Here is a 21,992-nt window from a genome sequence, read left to right as displayed (position 1 = left end):
ACCCAGCTGGTGGGGTGAGGGATGGGGACGGGACGGCCCTCGCAGCAGTGCCTGTGGGAAGCACACCTTGTTGGAGGCATCGATGAACTTGACCCCTTTGTACGTGATGGACAGGATGATGGTGGGGACCTTCTTCATGTGCTCCGTGGATTTCTGCAGGAAACGAGGGGAGGCCCATGAGTGCCCCTGCTGGGGGCTAAGCCCCAGCCTCCCTGCCTTCATACTGGGGCAGGGCCCTCACATGCTGCCTTCCGCCCCGGCCGGGCCCCACTAAACCACCCCACGCCATAACCTACCCGCATCTTGGCACAGGCGTCTTGCGTGGATTCCGTCCCTCGCAGATCTTTGATCAACATGGACCCCAGGTACTGAGGGAGAGAGCAGTGGCTGAGAAGTCCTGTGTGATTACACAGGGGCCACCCAGCCAACCTGGGCCCACGGTCAGGTGGTTCCCTCCCTCCATCCTGGCCAGGAGGCCCCCTTCCCCCAGCTGCCGGGAGCGGCTGAGGAGATGGGAACAGCAGCTGCGGGCACTGGGCCTGGGCAGCGGGGCACACATAGCAGACTGGCCAGGCTGGGAGGGCAGAGCTACTCACGTTGGCTTCATAACCGCAGGACTCAAAGATGAGTTTCTCCGGCTGGTGTTGCCAACTCTGCACAGGGGCATAGGGGGCGGCCAGGCTGGGGGGCCGCAGGGTCAGCTTGGCCTCTCGATGCTCTTCCTGCAGAACACGAGAGGTCATGGGTCAGCTCTTAGGAGCCTGAGGGCTGGTGACACGCAGGACGTTCAGAAGCTCTGGGGCAGAGGCCCATCTATGCCAGAGAAAAGCTGGCTTGGTGGGGAGGGCTCTGTGGTGTCTGAATCTGGATCTGATCCTGGTGGGGGGGCGTCGGGGAGTAGCCATGGCCAGGTTGCACTTGAGGGGGTCCTCATGGCAGAAGCTGGGGTGTGTGGGGGGGCGAGGCCACTGCGGGCCAGGTGTGAGATGATGGGTCCGGAACTAGGGCGCTGGTGGAAGGAATGGGGAGGAGGGAAAAATCAGGAGATGCTTCTGACCGTTCCTTACAACATGCAAGACCTCTCGATACAGAGCAGCTACAAGTGCTGGACAACGTGTCAAATTCACAGCCATACTTGCAGAAAGAGAGGGGAATTTCCAGAGGCCAGAACGGAGAGAGAGAGTCCTGAGAGGAAAGGGAGCCAGGCTATGCCTCACCCCAAGGGGGTGAGGGGCACCCCCAGTCTGTATCTAATGGACCAGGATGGGGACGAGAGAGACAAAGCCTGCATGAGGCCAGGAGGGAGGATGGGAAGTGCTGAAAAGAGGTGGGAGCCCGAAGGCAGTGCCCCGAGCAGCAGGGGCTGTGGCTGCAGAGAAGACAGGCAGGAGATATGGGGGCTGTGGGGCAGCAGGAGGGAGCTGAGGAGGGGGAGACGGTCCAGCTGGGGACCAGGCTGAGAAGGGGCCGGAGGGGGAGAGGCTGGCGGCCTGCGGGGCTGGGCGAAGCGGCTGTGGTCAAAGAGGAGAGGGTGGGGCTGCACTTCTGAGGCGGGGACCCAGGGGAGGCCTCAGCAGTGACAGCTGCAGGGGGTCATGGAGCCGCAGCCGGGACACAGGCCGTGGGGGGCGGGGAGGAGGCCGGGTCTCCCGCCCCGACGCCAGCACAGCAGTGTGGGGCCCAGGGCCAGCGGGGGTGTCCGGGAGCCCCTTCCCGCCGAGACGAAGCCGGGGACCTTTGCCCACCTGGATCCGGAAGCGTTCCGCCCGAGCGGGCACCACAGGCTCGTGGAGGCTGTCATGCCGCCTCCTGCCTGTGTCCCCAGGGGGCAGCAGCAGGTCAGCCGACCTCGCGGTGCAGGAGTCGTTCTGGCTCAGGGGTGAGGATGTCTGTGAGAGCAGGTCTTGGCACTGCGGGGAGAGAGCCGGGGAGAGGCAGTCAGTGCGGGGGGCCGCACAGGGGAGCCCAGGGGAGATGCGGCGGCCTCTGCAGCCCGAAGCCCTGACACCGGGTCCTGAAGGGTGAGCACACCCCGTGGGGCCTGGGCCTCAGCCAAGAGGGCCGACTGGAGACCTGGGAAGCGCTCTCCAGCTACCAAAGTGACTCAGAGTATGAAGCAGGTTCTTTGGCTTCCACGTCTGTGTCTCAGAACCAGCAGGGCCAGTAACGTCTGCTCTGAGGCTGCTCTAAGGGCCTGGAGCCCAGGCACATCCCCGCCCACTGGCAGCACCACGGGATCCCCGTCTAACCCCTTTCAGTCAGAGGTGACCTGGCTTGAGCAACAAAGCATCTGTGAGGTTTTGAAAATCACAAGGATTTCTCTTCAGAAGACTTGGGGTGGGGTCGGGGGGGGGTGGGTGTCCTGTGTTCCAGGCTTTGTCTCTGGCCCAAGGGGGTCTCCTCCCAGCTCTGCCTGCCCCTTGTCCCGGGCACAGCTGAACATGACACTCAGACGTGGCCCTAGCCGTTTGGGATTCAGGTATTTGTCTTCCTGCTTTTCCCAATATTTGACTTGCTAACATTTACACTTTCTTACAGGCCATCTCGAGCTTCTCCAGGCTGATGGGAAGCATGTGATCAATAACCACCTCTGCCCACCGCCCCTGCGCCCCGGTTCCTCTCTCAACCTGGCCCAAAGGACAGACTTGGCCCCAACACGGTGAGGCGGGATGGCTATCTCTGAAGAAGCCCTGGGAGAAGCTCCTAGGCTCCTAACACCACAAAGCACACACACCCCTTTCCACCTGCCCGACTCACCCTCAGCTGGGAGAACCGTGGGGGCTTCTGGGGCGGCTCCTCATAGGGCCTGTCTGCCAGGGAGGCGATGATCCGCTTGCGATGGCCAAGCAGGTGGACCTTGAGGACCTGGGCAAGGGGAGGGGGGGGGGTTAGGGCGACTGGGCCCCCAGCCCCGTGGGCTGGGCCGGGGTGAGCGGTACTCACGTTGACAAGCTCGAGCTCCCAGAGGTTCTTCACAGTGTCGATGGAGCTGTAGCCACTGGCCAGGAAGGAGTGGACATAGTCCTGCAGCCCCAGGGAGTCTAGCCAGGAGGGCACTGAGGGGGGGCTGCTCCCATCATAGCCCAGAGCCTTCACCTGTGGGGTGAGGAGAAGAGGCAGGACTGATGACTCTCCCTGAGGGGACAAGCACCCTGGGGACCAGGGAGATGCACCCTGCAGGGGCCAGAGCAGAGGCTGAGGCGGGGGTAGGTGTGGGGCCCGAACACCCTGAGCCGTTCCCCTCACACAGTCCTCTCTCCCTCCCTCTCTTGGCTCTGGTCTCGCCTCCACCTCCACCCCAGGCTGGGAAGGCGCCCCATCAGGTAGGCCAGGCGGGGGGAGGGTGTGAAGGAGGCCTCACTGAGCTCTGACAAGAGGATGGCACGGGGCACTCGGGGCCGCAGAGCTGAGCAGAGGCACAGGGCCACCAACCACAGCTCCCCCAGGAACCACGGCCTCCTCTGCTGCCCCGGGGGCCCCCGGCCTCCTAGGGAGGGCCTGGCTGGGGCTCGGCACAGGTGACAGGCCAAGCCTGTGGGCACCAGGCTCTGTGCTGGGTAGAGGCCTGAAGCTGGTTCCTGAGGCAGGTGAGGTCCTCACTATCCCCAGTGCTCTGTTGGCTCTCTGTGACCTCAGGACTTGGCAGAGAAGTGAATAGGACCCTGTGCTCCCCACTGGGGCCCCCAGGGTGAGGGGGAGACACCCCACGGTGATCTGCACGCCCAGAGCCATGCCCCTTCTCTGCTCTGGGTCCAGGGGGCCTTGGGGAGGTGGCCCTAGCAAAGGCTGTGGGTGCAGAACTATGGGTGGTTACCTTGGGCAGGGACCGCGCAGCCTGCAGCAGCTTCCGCCGGTGCTGGGGGTCAGTGATGCCAATTTCCCGCAGGTCTTGCTCTTCCATCACGTTAGACCCCTGGGAGCAGAAAGGAGAATGTGAGGGCCTCCTGCCTGAGGACCCGTGCAAGCAGGACACTCATCCGCCCAGGCCGCCACCCCTCCTCCAGAGGTTCCCTGGTGGGCTGGGTGTGTCTTCCTGGGGAGCAGGTTCCATGACCACCCACAGTGGAGGACAGGAGGCCGAGTCCCCAGACTCCTCGCAGACGTGGCTGTGTGATTAAGGCTGTAAGAGCCTCCTTAGGCGGGCACCCAGGAACCTGCCTCGCTCCAAGGTGGAGATGAGTCTCAGAGTAGGAACCTGCCCAGGAGTGGAGGGCGAGCCAGGGCTGAGCCCGCGTGGGCAGCAAGCATGGCGGTGATGGTGAGGATGGCTGGTGTCTGCCGCCTACTCGCTGCGTGACAGTCTCGAGACCTTTCCTGGGCACTGTCCCACTTGCTGCCCACGTCCATGTGTGTTGGGTTCATCGGAATTACACATCAGGAGACTGAGGCACAGGGGGTCAGACACTGACACAGATCTGACTCCGAAGCCCTAGCGCGATGTCTTTCATTACTCACAGTGGTCTCATGAGATGGGTTTTCTGGATTGTGATACACAAAGTCAGGGGTTCTGCCCTGTCCCTCAGCCACAGTGCCCCCCACCAAGGGCACCTGTTACCACTTCCCTGGATGTCCTGGCCAGAGCCTGGCTGGGCACCTACACACATGTGCACACTTCATTTTCACACAAATATGATTCTAGTACACACTTCAACACCTTCATTTTACTTAGTCTGTATAGCAGATGGTTGCGCATCAGTGTGTGGAGACCTTTCTCCTTTTAAAGCTGCATAACCATCTGAGTTATGGACGTGCTGTAAATGATTAAACCAGGTCCCTGTTCAAGGATGACTGTTTCCAGTGTCTGCTTTTACAAAGAATGCTGCACAAATCCCCCTGCATATGTATTCTTCTAGGGCGGCTATCAAGACAGACTGCTGCCAAACCAATTCTCCAGAAAGAACAGAGCTGGCAATATCACACTCCCTGACTTCAGATGATTCTACAAAAGCTACAGTAGTCAGAACAGTATGGGGAGCTCCCTAGAGGCTCAGGGGGTTAAGGATCCGTACTGTCACTGCAGCGGCTTCAGTTGCTAATGTGGGGCGGGTTTCGTCCCTGGCCTGGGAATTGCCACATGCCACCAGTAGGGCCAAAAAAAAAAAAAAAAGATAAGACTAAATGTTGGCAGGGATGTGGAGAAAAAGGAATTCTCATTCACTGCTGGTGGGAATGTAAACTGATGCACTGACGAATAAATGATATGATGTGTGTGTGTGTGTTGTGTGCGTGTGTGTGTGTGTGGAATATCAGCCCTAAAAACAAATGAAATCTTGACATGTGTGACAAAGTAGATGGGGGTCTAGAGGGCATTATGCTAAGTGAAATAGCCAAATACCACATAATCTCACTTATACGTGGAATCTAAAAAACAAAATGAATAAGCAAAGCGAAATGAAGACAGACTCATAATACAGAGAACAAACAGGTGGTTGCCAGTTGGTTGAGGAGAGAAATAGGTGAAGGGGATTAAGAGGAACAGGCCTCCAGTTACAAAATAAATAAGCCATGGGGGTGTAATACACAGTAGAAGGAATAGGTCAATAAAATTGTAGTAACTTTGTATGGGGACAGGCAGCTACTTATCTTGGTGATCATTTCATAACGTATGCAGGAGTCCCAGTTGTGGCTCACGGGTAACGAAGCCAACTAGTATCTATGAAGATGCGGGTTTGATCCCTGGTCTCGCTTGGCGCGTTAAGGATCTGGTGTTGCCGTGAGCTGTGGTCCATGTTGCAGACGCAGCTCAGATCCCTGTGTTGCTGTGGCTGTGCTGTAGGCCGGCAGCTACAGCTCCAATTCGACCCCTAGCCTGGGAACTTCCACATGCGGTGGTGCAGCCCTAAAAAGAAAAAAAAAAAAAAAAAACCAAAAAACCCCATAATGTATGCAAACATCAAATCACTACGTAGTATACCAGAAACTAATGTAATATTGCATGTCAACTATATTTCAACTTAAAAATAATATTTTTCAAAAAAGGATAAAAAAAGAGTTTGGAGAAAGGGTGTGTGTGTTCGAAGTCTGACAGGTGTTTGCACTCCCGTGGCGCAGCACTGTGCAGGAATGGCTTCTCATGGCACATTTCTCATCGCAAGAGCATCCCAGTCAGAGGTGAGCTGGAGCAGCTTGTCACGAGCACTGCTGCCCTCTTCCATGTTCTGCATGCGCTGCACTTGCTGAACCATGTCATCATGGGGGAAGTCAGGAAGCAGAGGCCCAGAGAGCATCCGTAACTTGTGGAGGCAGGTTCAGCCTGGCGCTCAGGTCCACGTCAGCTCCAGGCCAGGTGAGGGGAGCTGCCACAGCTCCTTTGCCAGGAATTGCCTACTTTTTACCCTTTGTGTGTTTAATTATGGAGCTGTGGGTCTCTTCTGTATGTGATGTGTAGGAATTCTTCATGGGGTAAGGAAATTAACCCTTTATCTGCAAAGAGTCAGGCATTCATCTTTCCTGTCAGTCTCTTGATTGTTGTGCTGGCCCTATTCATACAAAACCCACATACCTGTACCTGGTCCTGATCCCCAGACCACCAGGGAACTCCCACCTGCCTGTACCTGGTCCTGACCACCAGGCCACCAGGGAACTCCCCACTTGCCTGGTACCTGAATGCACAGTTCTCTCAGGCTTAGAAAGCTCTCCCCTCCCCATGATTTTAAAAACAATCTTCCAATTTTCTTCCTGTAACTTTATAGTTTCATTTTTTTACCATAAAAATTTGATCTATCTGGAATTTATTTTGATATTAGATTTAAGGGTCAGGATCCACTTAATATTTTCCCTAGGCAGCAGGTTTTTCTGGCACCTGCAACACAAGGAAGTTCCCAGGCCAGCGTTTAAATCTGAGTCACAGCTGTGACCTATGCCACAGCTTCAGCAACACTCCATCCTTACCCCACTGTGCTGGGCTGGGGATCAAACCCTCGCCACCACCACAGACAATGCTCGATCCTTAACCTGCTGTGCCACAGTGGGAACTCCTCTATTTCCTTTTTCTTTTTTTTTTCAGGACCCCACCTGCAGCATATGGAAGTTCTCAGGCTGGGGGTTGACTAGGAGCTGCAGCTGCTGGCCTACGCCACTGCTCGCAGCAATGCTGAATCCTTAACCCACTGAGTGAGGTCAGGGATCAAACCCACATCCTCATGGATACTAGTTGGTTTTGTAACCTGCTGAGCCACAATGGGAACGCCCGCTCTTCTATTTCTTGAATGAGCTATCTTTTCTCCATCAATTTGAAATGACCTTCAATGTATCCTAAATTTCTATGTTCCTGGGGCTTTTTCTGGACTTTTTATTCTATTGAGGTGGTTTTACTTATGCCCACTTTACAGATGGATAAGTTAAGAAACAAGGCCGGCTCATGCAGATCATGACCTGGTGACCTCACTTCTGTACCCAAGCTGTAGTGACTGCTGATACAGAAGCACCCCCAGAGCCTGTGCATTGTGACAAAAATTTTGCCCCACGGAAGACAAGCCACAAACTCAAGACAGTTCAGGTGAAGACAGCTCTGAAGCCAGTTGGACACTCTGTCCATGCTGCAGAGCGCGCCCCTCTGCTGGCACATTAGGGAGGCCTGGGTGCCACTCCAGAGACGACCAGTTTCCAAGTCACCCCTGAGTCTGGGAGTCACCAAGTTCCTGCAGTGGCTCTAGGCAGATCTAGGGTGTGCCGACGGGGAAAAGCAGCAGAGGGGGTTGCCTGCTCGGACCTCCTATTTCATGATGACACCTCAGCAGGACTGACCTGGACCAAACCGTGACCCTCCAAGAGGGTGGCCTTGCAGTGAGGGCCTCAACTCCTACTGCAACCCCGAAATCTACCCAGATGCCTTCACAAGGCTCCAGGGTGACCACGGGAAAACCAGATCCACTGCAGACAGGCCTTTACTGATAGACCCTCAGGCAAGAGAACTGGGGCTGCACACAGCTCTGAGAAGAGGGACACGGAAACGAAACCAAAACAAAGGACAGACAGTCAGAGCCAAGAGCTGCCAGAGCACATCCTGGACGCAGCAGGGCCCTCCTGAGTTCTTGAACTTGCCACGCCTACATTCTGCGGGATTGGCCTGTGGGGTGACGAGAAGGTGCTTCAAATCCCCAAAGACAAGAACTGTTCTGGAAGTTACTGCACCCTCCTGACTGAGGGAGAAAGGGATCACTGCTCCCCGCGGAGGTGTGGGGGAAAGGGACTTGCCAGCTCATTTACCTTCTACTTGCCAGGCCCTGCTCGGAGGCCTGAGTGAGTTCACAGGGAGATAATGAAGCAGAACAGCCCACTGGCCTGAGCATTTCAGAGAACAGAGATTTTCTGGATTTTAATGGAAGTTCCTAAGTCTTAGCTAAATCTGAAACAGAACGAGCTGACACTTGGCATAGTTGCGTTTTGTCCCTGAGGGAGAGAGGCAAGAGAGTGGGGGCTTCTGGCTGCAGAGGTGGACCCTGTGCTGTCCAGCCATTGGCTCCTCATGACCACCTGGCGGGAGTCTGTGATGACCAGGTCACAGCTGGGGGGGGGGGGGGTCGGGGGCAGGACGTCTGCCTTTGGGGCCACAGCCTGCTTCCTAGATGCCAGGGGGTGAGCACAGCAAGCAGTGGCCCCCAGGTCCCCAGCTCTGGGAGAAAAAAGTGCTCCCAGAACAGCCCTGCTGGGCTTCAGGGGGGAGGTGACCCAAAGGTGCCTGCGGGGCCTGTGCTGGGGCTTCATGTTTGTCACCTGGAGAAGTTCCGCCAGCAAACCTTTGAGAATGGCCCAAAGACACCGAGGCTCAGAGAGCTAAGATGACCCAAGATCACAGAGCTGTGAGTGACAAAGAGACTGTGAAGCCTCCAATTCACCAGCTCCAGACTCTCTACTAGGGTAGGTGGGGTGTGCTGAGGACAAAGCAGGCGGCAGGCTGAGAATCAGAGCAGGGAGGCGGCTGCGGGGCTGGAAGCGCAGCCCCTGCCGAGTGGGGCTGCCCTGCCTCCTGCAGAAGCAACCAGGCACCCACCTTTTCACCTCTGGGGAAGTGGGCAGTGCTGAGACCCCTAGAGATAGTGGGTGGGGGTGGGGGGCTCTCAAAGGCTTCAGTGAGGGAGAAGCAGGTCAAGACTGGGGCTGGGCCCTGTGCCAAGGGTACCGCATCTGGGGGCTGGGAGCATGCTGACCGGGGAGCGGCCCGCTGGCCAGGGTGAATCTGCACTGTCACGACCGGTCCTCAATAATTGTGTCCTCAATAAGGCACAAATGAGAAGCAGTGCCAATCGCGGCAGCCGTCCTTGGCCTTACTTTCCATCAACCAATTCACCTGAGTGCTCTCTCCTCCCTGCCAGCATCTGCGCAGAAGGTGGTGCCCTGAACGGTGGCTCAGGGGCACCCAGTGGCATCTGAGGCCCCAGATCCCTGGCCAAGGCTCCATGGGTGTAGGGACATAGGGACAGAGGGATGTAGGGACAGAGGGAAGAGAGGGGCCTGCAGCCAGGGCCTGGCCTGGGGTGGGGGAGGGCACTGGAGAGCAGGGAGCCTGTGGCTGGAGGGACAGGGTAGGCTCTGATTCTAGAGGTGGACCCAGGGCTCTGATTATCCTCCGTCTTCTAGACCACAGGGTGTCAAGAGAGGAAAAGGTCCTTTTCCATCTTAAAAGGCATCTTATTTGTTAACTGGCTGGGCAGGTCTTCTGTCAACAAACAGTGGAAAAGGCCTCAGAAGGAGAACATGTGGGGGTCCTGGCCCACGGGTGGAGACCCCGTTCAACCAAAGGCAAGGCAGGTTGGGGTGCCAAGGCTGTTAAAGGCCAGAACCTGTGTCTGTCTCATTCACAACTCTGCCTCCTGTACTTACGCCTGGCGTGTTGGGTGTGATTAATAAAAATCTGTTTACTCACCAAGAAAACTTCCCATTGGAGGGAACACCACTGACAGAGAGAAAAAGCAGAAACCTTTTAAGTGACTTCACTTTGCATGCTCCTGACGTCACGACTTTGGACTTCAGGTCCTCTGTGAAGGCCAGGGTCTGGGAGAGGATGGGTAGGGGCGGGGAGCCCCATCTCTCACTGCACAGGGCCACACATGGCCAAGGAAGGGTGCTGGCCCCCAGTTGGCCCCGGGGGAGGTGAGGGCTCCTGTCCAAACCCATCGCTGAGACCTGAGGCCAAGGGACATTTCGGCCCCTCCTCGGGGAAGACTAGCCCTCGGCCTGGAGATGCTGGGCGGTCCCTGGCACCAGGTCTGGGTGTTCTTTTGCAGGGGACCTGATTCCTTGGCAGACTGTTGAGGGCAGCTAGGCTCCTCCAGGGCTGGCCAAACCCACCCTCCTCCCGCCAGCTGGGCATCTAGGCTCTGCAGGCAGTAGTGTGATAAGTCCTGGACTGGGCCCTGCAGGAGCCCTTGCAGGAACAATCCAGAGCAGAAGGGGAGGCAGGAGGCAAGGCCCATGGGTGGCCTGGAGGAGCTCAGGCTGCCTGCAAACAGCGGTGAGCACCCACTGGAGAGCGTGCAGTTGTGTGTTCATGACAGACACGAGGAGGTGTGTGAACGCAGTGTGACAGCAGGCCCCAGGGGATGCGGGGCCTCTCAGGGACCCAGCAGCTCATCTGTTAAGGAGCTTTTGCATTTAGCAGCTCACCCAGGCCCCCCAAATCAACACAGTAATGGGCGTGGCAACCATCAGCTTGCTCACCCCCCATCTCCCAGCCCTACCTCTGATTTGAGAAATCTACTCTTAAGATCTTAATCTGCATTTTCTAGACTGAGAGCCCCACTCCCACCCCAAGGTCCAGAAAAGGACAGAGAGGTGGCAAGAAGAGGGAGGGGCTACAGGGAGAAGTCCCAGGGCCAGGCCTTTCCCTGAAGGCTAAGTCAGCCCAGGACAATAGCTGTCTCATTCTTTCAGCCTTAGTGTTTTTTTAATGACTCCTGGCAGGAGAAATGACCAAGTGACTTCTGAGAGGAGAGGCCATACTGGGTGTGGAGATAAGGCTGGAGGGAGCAGCCCGTGGAAGTTGGAGACCCCCTCCTGAGGAGCATCCAGTCTCGTGCTGCTCTGCCCAGGGGTCACCCTCCCATCAGAACACAGGCTGTTGTGGAGGTCAGATTCTGCAGGGGCTTCACTGGCTGTGGTGGGGCCAGGGGGACGGCCCAGATGTCTTCCTTTGGCCTGCTTGTTCACAGGCTGACACACTGAGTGCACATGCCTCTCCGTGACACTTAACCTTTGTCATGAGCACACAATGACTGCACGCTCTCCAGGGCATGGCCATCCCATGATTTCACCCACCACTGGACGTCTGGCTCTTTCATGGCAGGCAGTTTTTTTGGCTGGCCCCAGAACATGGTACTGGCCACAGCGACTGAGCTGTCTTGGGCACGGTCATCTGGGGTGCGGGTCACTGAACACGGAACAGGACCCAGGCTGGGTGGTCGTGATGACAGGTGCGTGCTGGCCAGCAGGCTGGGAGAGGGGTGAGCTCAGGGTCTTCCTCTCCTGGCCTGCAGCTGCAGCCTCCAGGGAGCTGGGGGAGCGAGGGGCCGGCCTACGAGAGCAGGAAGGACCCTTAGGAGAGGGAGCAGGACTCGAGGAGGGGCAGGGCTCTGCTGTTCACTGCTGTGGCCTAAAAATCTTGATAAAGATAGAAAATGGAGGTCCTGCTCCCTGAAGCATCACGCACGTGCTCAGCCGGCTGGGCGCTGTGCATGTGTCAACGACCACGTGAGGCCGCTGTGCCACAAAGGGGCAGGAACTGGGGTCAAAGCCCTTATGAAGCCAGAACCTTATAAAGAGGAACAAAGCCACCTGCCTGTCTGGGTTAATCATGAATCCACATGCAGAGTGCTGGCTACTCCTCGATGGCTCCTCCTGTGTCATCTGCTCACTGCTGCCAGGCCCAGCTGATCCCTGCCTCCACAAGACTCAGTCACAGAAGTTCCCAAACTGACCCCTTCCCTGTAAAAAGCTCACCATAGAGTTCCCTTTTGGCATACTAGGTTAAGGACCTGGCACTGTCACTGCAGTGGCTCAGGTTCGATCCCTAGTCTGTTAACTTCCACTAGCTGCAGGGGCAGCTAAAAAAATAAACAATCTTTTAAAAGAGTTCAGCCGCCTCAGCCACAGGAACTGCTCAGCCCTGACCCACAGCCCCTGCTCCACTTAACGACCCCCACCCCCACCTCAGCCCGCCCTGTCCTCAGCCCAAGACAGACCACGATGGTGACAGCGGCTAGGGCCAAGATGATGGGGACAAAGCACAAATGCTCCCAGCCCCTAGTCCCTGAAGCCGGACGCCCTGTCCCCCGTCAGTCTCTCAGGAAGGGCTGTCGAGGGCGGCTCTCCTCCCAGGTTCAACCTCGCAATCGGAGGACAAAGCCCGTCTCCGCTGCTTGCGTCCACTGCAGACAACGCCACCTTCCCCCCACACATTCTCACACACGCCCGTGGCCGGTCTCAATAATCGCTGTTGTGTGTCACTGCAGTTAACACTGTGCCCCCTTCGGAGCTGTGCCCGGAAGCGAGCAGTTACACGGGGTCCCACGGGCAGGGGTGGGTGGGGAGGCCCTGGAGGAAACCCGGGTCTCCTGATTCCCAGCCTCCGTGCAGGTACGCAGAACCCTGTGTTTTCTCCTGAGCTTTTCTCCACCCAGTTGCCTTGACGGTGCCCTCAGCCAGTGCCCTTGGCCCTGGAGCTTCCCTGAGGGCAGAGGGCGGGAACGCCTGCCGCTGCCCTGCGGTGGTGGCAGCTGCAGGTCCAGAAGGGCCTTGGGCCCCCAAACCAGTGCCGAGAGGTTACCAGGGTCTGAGCCCTGCCGGCTCCTTTTCTGGCCATTTGTACAACACACGGTGCCCCACACATGGCAGGCGGATGGGACAGTCTGCCTGATGGGATGGGCACCCGGATACCGTGCTGGCCTAGCTCACTGGCTCCGACCGACTGCAGGGGACACACTGAGCATGCGGCCCAGACACAGCACCTTTCTGGGAAAGGGAGGCGTGGGACTAGAGTAGGGGGTGAGGGCACCCCTCAGGGCCCAGGAGGCCCTGCTCCGGTCACAGCTCAGATGTCTACTTGAGGAGCAGGCTTGAGCAAATGACTTAATCCGAGCGTCAGTGTGGTGTCCCAGGGGACCACAGATGGGCAGGGGTGCCCGTGGACACAAGCTCTCACTGACGTACGGTGAGGCGGGGGTCTGTGCTGTGACAGGGACACTTGGGGCCACTGCTCTGCCCGCGCTTTCTGCACACGGACATGGAAGCGACCAACCAAACACACACGGACACGCTGAGATGCCAGACAAGCCCTGCCACTGCCCACACAGGTATCAGCAACCAGAGGCTCCAGAATGGGATATGTTCACCATGCGATGCCATCCTCAGGGGCAGTTAGTGAAATCAGTGGGTATGAAAACAGTCCTCAAACTCCCTTCCCCTGTCACAGGGGAAGGGAGAAGCCAGAGCAGAGAAGCCAGAGCAGAGGGGGACACACAGAGCTGGATCCTGAACAATCTCAGCCCTGTCACTCGGAAGAACTCTGGGGAGGCAGGAGAGTGGAAAGGGGCGCAAGGAGGGCCTGGCTCTCATCTGGAGGTACAAGGGCCCAGCAGAGATGAGGTGACACCATCCAGCACTGGGACAGAGAGAAGCTTAAGTTCTTAAGTGACCAGAGAATCTTGTCAGTCCAGGAGGCAGGACCTGTCCCTGTCTAAGGCGTGCCTTTCAAAGCCTTAGCTCCCCACCCTCTGGGCCCTGCTGCACAGGACACCCCGGGAGCACGGACAGCTCCAGGAGCACTCTGAGGAGGGAGCTGAGGGCAGGGGAGCGACCTGACTATAGCACTGGTGGTGAGCCCTTGAGGACGGGAGGGAAGGAGGCAAAGGCAGGGTGAGGGGGCGGCAAGCTGAGGGCACAGCCCCGCTGCTTCTGGGCTGAGGAGTGAGACGAGCCTGGAGGACGGGAGCAGGGGCGGAAGCTCCGGGGTCTGGGGACCTGGCTGCAAAGCTGCCCGGAAGCCAATGAAGAAGGACCGCCTCGTCGTCGTCGTCGAGCTTATGCCTTCAGCTCTCATGGGGCTTGTTCCTTGTCACCTGCCAGCTCATCCCATGTGTGGAACCTGCCACCTCTCTCCAGCACGTGGGACAAGCTGGCACATTCTCAGAAAAGCGCCAGGGAAACGGGCCTGAGCTTGTGGAGGGGTACACTGTGGGAGGAGCACATCCCCCAAGAGGTGACGGGCTAGTCTCCACTTCCAGCCTCTCCTGAGCCTGCTGCCAGACCCGGCTCCACTGTCTGTTCGTCCATCCACCCAAGGCACTCTCAACCCCACCCAGCTGTCCAAGCACCTTGACGCCAAGGACTCGGCCTGGTGAGGGCACAACCATAGGACCCCCCGGCCCCACCACCACCCAGGGCTCAGAGATCTTGGGGCTCCCCCAGAGCTGGGCTTTTGAGGCCCCTCACAGTCAGGCCAGCCTCCCTGCCCATCAGGGATGGTGTCGGCCTCTCCCTGGAGTCTCTCCAACTCCCACAGCCTCTACAAAACCCCAGGACAGCAAGTGGAACCAAGGGTTCAGAGCTGGACAGATCTGGGCGAGCACCCCGGCTCTGCCACTTACTGGCAGCGCCTCCACCCTCTGGGCCTGGGCGGCCCCATCTGTGACTTGACTGACAACACCCGCAGGCTGGCCGCCAGCTCAGGGCCTGGCAGGCAGAAACCTCAGTGTGCAGGGCCTCCTCCCTGCAGTGCTTACAAGCCTCGCACAGCACTTATCGCTTGGCTGGTCTGCTGTTACCACTGCTTTACGTGCTCCATTCCCCCAGCTGGGCCATCAGGTTCCTCAGGACACCTCCGTTATTTGCTTTTCTGATTTCAGATCTATTCATTGCAGGCAATGCAGAAAATCTATCTCACCCCCAAAAGAAAATAAAGCCACCCATAATCCCCCTGAGATAACCACGAAAATCTTTGGACTTACTTCCTTGCACCTTTAGATGTTTTCTTTCTTTCTTTCCTTTTTTAAAAAAGAAAACCCTTTGTCTATGATCCAGGATGCAGTTTTTTCCCCCTATTGCATTTATCTTTTTATTTTGTCTTTTGTCTTTTCAGGGCCACACCCATGGCATATTGGAGGTTCCCAGGCTAGGAGTCTAAGCAGAGCTATAGCCGCCCGGCCTACGCCGGAGTCACAGCAATACCAGATCCAAGCCGAGTCTGCCACCTACACCACAGCTCACGGCAACGCCGGATCCTTAACCACTGAGGGAGGCCAGGGATCGAACCCACAACCTCATGGTTCCTAGTTGGATTCATTTCTGCTGTGCCACGATGGGAACTCCTAGATGTTTTCTTTTTTGAAAATTAAGACCATGTTGGAGTTCCCGTCATGGCGCAGTGGTTAATGAATCTGACTAGGTACCATGAGGTTGCAGGTTTGATCCCTGGCCTTGCTCAGTGGGTTAAGGATCTGGCGTTGCCATGAGCTGTGGTGTAGGTTGCAGATGCGGCTCGGACCCCACGTTGCTGTGGCTGGCAGCTGCAGCTCTGATTAGACCCCCTAGCCTGGGAATCTCCATGTGCCGCGGGAGTGGCCCAGGAAATGGCAAAAAGACCAAAAAAAAAAAAAATTAAGACCGTGTTGCATTTGCATTTTTTGTGTCTCAATTTCACTCAAGACTCCAAGACGAGCATTTCTCCACAGTCTTCTGACATGTGCTCATCACAACACCTCTGCACAGGGAGGTCAGACTGAGTCCCCAGAGGTGAAGACCTGCACCGGCCTGAGCTGCAAACCTGCCAACCACCAATTACCTTCCTTCCGCGCTGATTAAATGCATTTCCTTCCTTCGCCTAAGAAAGCCCATTTCCTGTGGATGAGATTTGTGGTGGAAAAAATGCAACTGGCTATGATGCCTGGGCCAGTGTGGCGGGGCCGGCAGGCGTGTGAGCCGGCTTCCCCACCCCTGGCTCCCAGGGTCTGGGGTCAACCCCATTAGCCTTGGGGGCACCTGGCTGCCCCCACTGCCCTGCCCCTGACCCCTGCAAATCAAAGCCCTTTCTGCCTGCAGGCAAGAGGGTGTGAATAAAGGTCAAGGTGCAATGCTTGCTGGTCCAGCTCAGTCTTCATGGCAGAGGAGGAAGAGCCAAGAGCATGATGAGCTTAGATAGACAGGACCCAGGGGGGTATGGCAGAGGTCCTCAATTTTCTAAAGGACTTAGGTGTGTTCTGTGTGGGCCCCAAAGGTAAACCTGAACCAAGGGGCAGAAGCCGCCGGGAAACAGATTTTGGTTCAGTATAAAAGCATGCTCTAAATCAGCGCAGGCAACACAGAGAGCGAATGGGCTCTGCCTTTGTAAGGTGGCGAAGGCCCTGGCACAGGGAAAGCATCATGGAGTAGATCATCTGGAAGGGACTCGGGCACAGAGGGGATGACGACGGCACGGTGCTAAAGCCCCCCATCCCCACAATGTCCTCTACTCCTCGCACAATAACCTGTGGGACCTGGTCACAGGGAGAGTCCACAGCAGCCCTCAGCTTCCAATGTTCCGACTCTATCTGGAGCCTGGCTGGCTTCCTGGGAACCACTTGGGCATCTTGCAGAAGAATCTCTGGGGTATTTCAGAACGAAGAGAAATGTTTATAGCCTATTGAAAAGCAAGCCACACAGAGCTAATACCACAGCTAATGTGATGTAAGCTATGCCATATGCAATGAGGGAATGTTTCTAAACAAAAATGCTCCCTTCTTGTGTGTCTTCTTCCTCTTTTTTCTGGTTGCTAAAACTTAATTAGCCTTGCAGCCCATCTGGCAACATGCAATTCCCCAGAATACTGTGCGTGGCTACTCAGACCACTAGAGGCACCAGAAGTGACATGCTGAGCTGAGCTGCAGTCTAGCACCCCTTCCTGTACTGACTTCACCTGCCAGCTGCCCCTCCAGACCTGAGAGAAGAACCGCTTGCTCCCAGGACAGCAGGAGGGGGCCTGGGAGCACTGAGCTGCTGGCTTCCCTAGATGAGCGCCCTTCCCAAATAGGAACGATCTAGCAGAGGCCCTGCATCTTGCATGGATGCTCAGCCCAGGGTCAGGATCCCCAGACGCCCATCCAGCTACTTTCTAGCTGGAGCACAGGGAGCAGCAGCAAAGTGGTTTTGAAGGAGTTCAGGAACTGGGTACCTTACGCCTCCCCAGACGAGGAGGAGGAGGGGTGGGATGTTACGAACTCGGCCTCTGAGATACCTAAGTACAGGGAGGGGACAATCTGTGACCGCCACAGCCACCCTCCCTTGCCCGCCTAGCCAGTCAGAGCAAGGGCTGTGCTTGGAGAGCGAAGGGCCTCAACACCCAGCGCCAAGGACCAGCTGTCCCCACTCCCTGGCTGGACCCCTACCTCTGTTTTGGGTTGTCAGCCTTCCCCAAGGAATGGGGTGTGTCAGGGACTAGGTTATAAGAACCATAACTATATTCAGTTCAACTTTTATTTTTTTTGTCTTTTTTGTCTTTTCTAGGGCTGCACCCGAGGCATATGGAGGTTCCCAGGCTAGGAGTCTAATTGGAGCTGCAGCCGCCAGCCTACACCACAGCCACAGCAATGCAGGATCCAAGCTGCGTCTGCGACCTACACCACAGCTCACGCCAATGCCAGATCCTTAACCCACTGAGCAAGAGGGATCGAACCCACAACCTCATGGTTCCTAGTCAGATTCGTTAACCACTGAGCCGCAACGGGAACTCCAGTTCAACTTTTAAAAAAAAGCTGAGAACTAACTGGCCCTAAGCTGATGGGAATGGGGGTGGGGCGAGGTACGCCATCCCAATCAGGGTCCCTCCCAGGCAGTCTGCTCTCAGGAGGCACAGAGTGCCCCCCAGCGAGGGCAGGGGGAACTCCGGGCTGACAGACCACCACCCCAGTGGAGGGAGCTGGGCGGTTAGCGATGAGCTTCAGAGTCAAGGCAACCAACGGAGCTGTGAGAGGCAAAGAGGAGCCTCAAAGAGACAAGACGTGCAGGGGGGTGACTTCAAGTATGTAACTGGTTCTACCCTCACGCCCCTCAGCCACAAGAGGGAAAGAGGCTGTGCATCACGGTGGTCAGAGCGTAATCCCCGGACCCAGAGGGCTGGGCCAAGTTGCTGCTCTGCCAATTACCCACGAGCGAGCGTGAGCAGGACCCTTAACCGCTTTGTGTGTGGAAAACAGAGGTGATGTCATACATGTCTCAGGGCTGCTGGGAAGAGGCCATGAGCTAGTAACACACGCAAACCACTTACACAGCTTCTTGCACACAGAGCACTAACAAGAAGTGTCAGCTCTCCTCGTCACTCCAGTGCTAAACGCCTGCCCTGGGGCTGCCTGGGCTGCCTCTGAGGGGAGCTGGGGTCTGGCCCATGAGGACGTCGCAGGAAGGGGTCCAGGACAGGGATGGGCATGGGCACCCTGCCCTGAGCTACTTTCTGAACCGACAGAGGGAGCCCTGGATCCGGAGAAAACACACCACGAGTTTTCTTTACTTTTTTTTTTCTGTTTTGCAAGAAGAGTAAAAACTATACCTGAGAAAAGCAACCAATCCTGCACACCGCCAGCTCAGCTTCTCCTCTGGGCACCTCTGAGCTGTAGGCATGTGAGGCAGCGCTGCCACAGCCCCAACCCAGACCCCGCCCGGGCAGAGGCCTGTCTGCCCCAGACAAGCTTGTGCTTCAGTGACAACAGGCTCAATGACAGCAAAGTTCTGGGGAACCAAGGGAACTTCTGGTACCCAGCACTGATGGGCTGGAGAGTCACCATAGGGACCTGGCTGTCCTGTCCACCTAAACTCCTGGTGTCTGACCCAGAGTAAGACACCTGAGGTCTGAGAGGGAGATGGGTCGGGGCAAAGGTCAGTGGCAGGGACACTCTTTCCAAAAAGCGCTCCCTCCAGGCTTCCTTCTTGAGCAGAGTTCGAGGGATGGAGAAGAGCAAGCACGCCCAGGACCTCAGCCCCCTCTGCCCCTGGATGCAGGTCTCCATCCTGTTTCCAACTCTGCCAGGGGCTCTGGGAGCCCCAGGGAACCCGCCGGCACTTACCAGGAAGCGGACATCGTCAAAGCCATTCAGGAGCAGCTTGCTCTCATACTGCTGCAGCCCCACCGCCTCCAGCCACTCCCCGACGCTCTGCTCCAGCGGCCGCGAACCTGACGAGAGAGGAATCGGCAGACGCTTGAAAAGGGAAAAACCATTAAGGCGGTAGCAGCGGCACTCAGACGACGACAGATGGCACTGCCACATCATAGTCATTACCATAAAGCAGCCAAACTATGTACAGACGCCCGAGGGCGGAGGCCCCTCGGCCCCTCCTCTGAGGCCAGGCCAAGGGCACACGGGGACCCCAGTGGCCGCCGCCCACACGCTCCCCCCCTGGTCCGGGTCCAAGCCGCTCCCGCGGCACATGCACGATTTCTGCCCGCAGGTCGGGAGGGGCGGGAGCCGACCCCCAATGATCTCTGGTCTCCGGCCTGCGCTTCGTCAGCCTTCTCGGAGGTATTTCAGCAAGTAGGTTCCCACGGCACCAGGAGGGGCCAGGGAGCTCCTGTCCTCCACAGCAGCCTGTCCGGGACAGTGGGCGAGGGACAGGTCCTGCGACCTTGCAGCACAGCCTGGTCAGGAGCGAGCGCGTCTTCATGCAGCTGAGGGACACGGGCAGGCAGCGAGGCTCCGGGAGGGAAGCAGCGGCGGCTGTTCACGGGGACCCAGCACATGCAACACAAGCAGCATGGAACCCGGCGGGGGCAGAAAAGAGACTTTTACTTGTTTTCCCCCAGCAGTCCCGGAATAAGCAAACCATGGCCACCAGCCCTTTGTGCTCAGAGGCTCAAGGCGTCGAGGGCTGGCTGGGAGCATGGGCCGAGGCCGAGAGCCGGCCCACAGCTAGACTCTGGCCGCCGGGGAGCAGGGCGTCTCCGAGGTCAGGCTGCCTTCCCGGGCTGGGCTGCTCCGCAGGGGCTGGGCGTTCATCTTCCTCTTGCAATCTGGCTGTTGCGGTGACTCGCCTGCCTGCTCAGGTGGAAAGCAGGTGGGCAGATCCAGTTCTTGGCTAAAGAAGACACAACCCAGCCAGGCAGAAGAGAGAGAAAGGAAGCGGTCCTGGGTCCGCTGAGCTGTGGTGGCTGAAGTCTATTCACGTCCTGCACTGTTCTCTCCGTGGCTGAGTGATGAAGGCAGCGACTGTCTTCCACGGTCTCCAGATCAGGACGTGCTCCCGGAGGATGAGCAGGGGAGGGAGGACACTGATCTGCGATGTTCCTCAGGTAGGACAGGGGAGCGTACGCTGGGGGGGGGGGGGGGGGCGGGAGGCAGGGAGAAGTTCAGCCCTTCCGGGCAGACCTTGGACGTTCTGAGCCTCAACCCCACCTCCTTTCTCAGGTTCTCGTGAGCAAGTACAGGTAAAAGAAGGAAAAAGGAGGAAAAGAGATGCGAGGAAGGAAAAAGAAGAATCAACTACAAAAACATCACCTCCAGAGAACTCCTGACACGGTGAAAGTCATTCTGCTGTTCCTGGCACTTTCTGCCCCCCGGACAGACCAAGGCCAAGTGGCTTCATTGTCTAGGAGACCCAGTGACCCACTGTCCCAGGCTTCCCCCTCTTCTGTCCTTTGCAGAGCGGACGGTGGCCAAGGGCCCCAGGCGGCCTCCCAACGCAGGCTGCAGCAGCACTCCAAGATGCCAAGGCTGGGGGATACTTGAGCTCCGTTGCCCTTGAGCGGGGCATCTGCTCCAGGAACCTAAGCAGCAGGCTCTTGTGCGCCCCTAAAGTCAAGTGTCCCCCGGCTGCTGATTCATTCCTGCTTGTAATCCCCCAGCTGGGCAGCTGTGGTCCCGCCTGCTGCCGGTGGATGTGCGCGCGTCCAGAACCGCAGCAGAATGCTTTGTCTCAAGGCTCCTGGGCTCCACGCTGCCTGCTGCCGGCTCCACAGTCCTTGCTCACTCCCATAACGTCTGGCCCTCCCCCTCCCCCGCCACCTCCTCCCTTCCACGCTCAGGAAAATACATCAGTGATCGGACATCGCAGCAGAAGCTGCTGCTGCTGCTGCCACCAAGGGAGGAGACGGCAGAAGCAGCATCGGAGCACAATGACAGATTTTCCAATATCTGATCTGGCCAATACACATGCGTACAAAAGGTAGAGACAGCAAAACTTTACCTCCAGCTCAAGGGGTGGGAACCAGCTTATCAGGGAGAAGAGGGAAGGAATGGTCCTAGAGTTTTAGCTGATGGGTTTTTTTTTTTGTTTTTGGCCACACCCGTGGCATGTGGAAGTTCCCAGGCCAGGGATCGAACCCATGCCACAGCAGTGAACCAAGCCTCGGCAGTGACAACACCATATCCTTAGCTCCCTGCACCACAAGAGAATTCCACTGGCTGACAACTTCTAGGACAGCCAGAGAGGGGCCAGAGGAGTGACCCTGTCCTGAGGGTACGGCCCCACACGTTAAGTGCCCTCCTCCACCAGAACCACTTCAGGAATGACTGTACCTCTCTGCCAGGAAGATAAGCCACTGGGTATCACAAAAACAGGTGACAAAATAAGGACATTACAGCGATAGTCCTCAAGCGAGCATACCCAACAACTTGGGAAGTAACTTCTCTCCAGACCTGTCAGAGCCCAGGGGAGAGGTGCTAGGCCCACAGCAGGCCAGTCACAATCTGGGGGACGGGATGAGGAGGGGAGGCACCAAGGACACAGGGACACCAGGACCAAACCCACGGTATAGCTGTGGAGACAAAAAAGGCGACAGGCACAGAGACATACACCCATGGACCGCACGTCATCCTCTAAACAACCTGCATCCCAACGGGCTGCTGCAGGGAAGGCCCTGGCAAAGGAGGGGCTCCATGTGCAGGGCCTGCCCTCAACAGCTGGTCAACAGCAACCAGCTGGCCTTAGCAAGAGCCAGGCATGCTCTTCAGCTGGTGGCACAGAACAGACCTTTGGTGAGGGCAGCTGAGAGGCCTGGCCCGGGGAGGCTCGTCCTCCCCGGATCCCTGACAGCGGAC

The 21,992-nt window shown here is 57.4% G+C and overlaps 1 protein-coding gene across 4 annotated transcripts in view; it reads right to left on the bottom strand.

Moving 5' to 3' along the window:
• The window catches only part of ANKS1A (ankyrin repeat and sterile alpha motif domain containing 1A), a 181,234-nt gene that overhangs the window by 6,591 nt on the left and 152,651 nt on the right, over window positions 1-21,992 (bottom strand). For all 4 annotated transcript variants that reach the window (XM_047794483.1, XM_047794480.1, XM_047794484.1 and 1 more), the window contains 8 exons: window positions 19,026-19,132; window positions 3,815-3,913; window positions 2,944-3,096; window positions 2,758-2,865; window positions 1,746-1,910; window positions 597-722; window positions 297-368; window positions 67-153 (listed from right to left, as the gene is read on the bottom strand). In XM_047794483.1, the coding sequence (XP_047650439.1) occupies window positions 67-153; window positions 297-368; window positions 597-722; window positions 1,746-1,910; window positions 2,758-2,865; window positions 2,944-3,096; window positions 3,815-3,913; window positions 19,026-19,132 (917 nt within the window). The remainder of the gene's footprint in view (window positions 1-66; window positions 154-296; window positions 369-596; window positions 723-1,745; window positions 1,911-2,757; window positions 2,866-2,943; window positions 3,097-3,814; window positions 3,914-19,025; window positions 19,133-21,992) is intronic.

The sequence above is a fragment of the Phacochoerus africanus genome, chromosome 9, assembly GCF_016906955.1.
Source record: "Phacochoerus africanus isolate WHEZ1 chromosome 9, ROS_Pafr_v1, whole genome shotgun sequence".
In the NCBI taxonomy this organism is placed as follows: Eukaryota; Metazoa; Chordata; class Mammalia; order Artiodactyla; family Suidae; genus Phacochoerus; species Phacochoerus africanus.
Note: the sequence above shows the minus strand (reverse complement) of the source record. Positions and strands in the feature narration are given on the sequence as shown.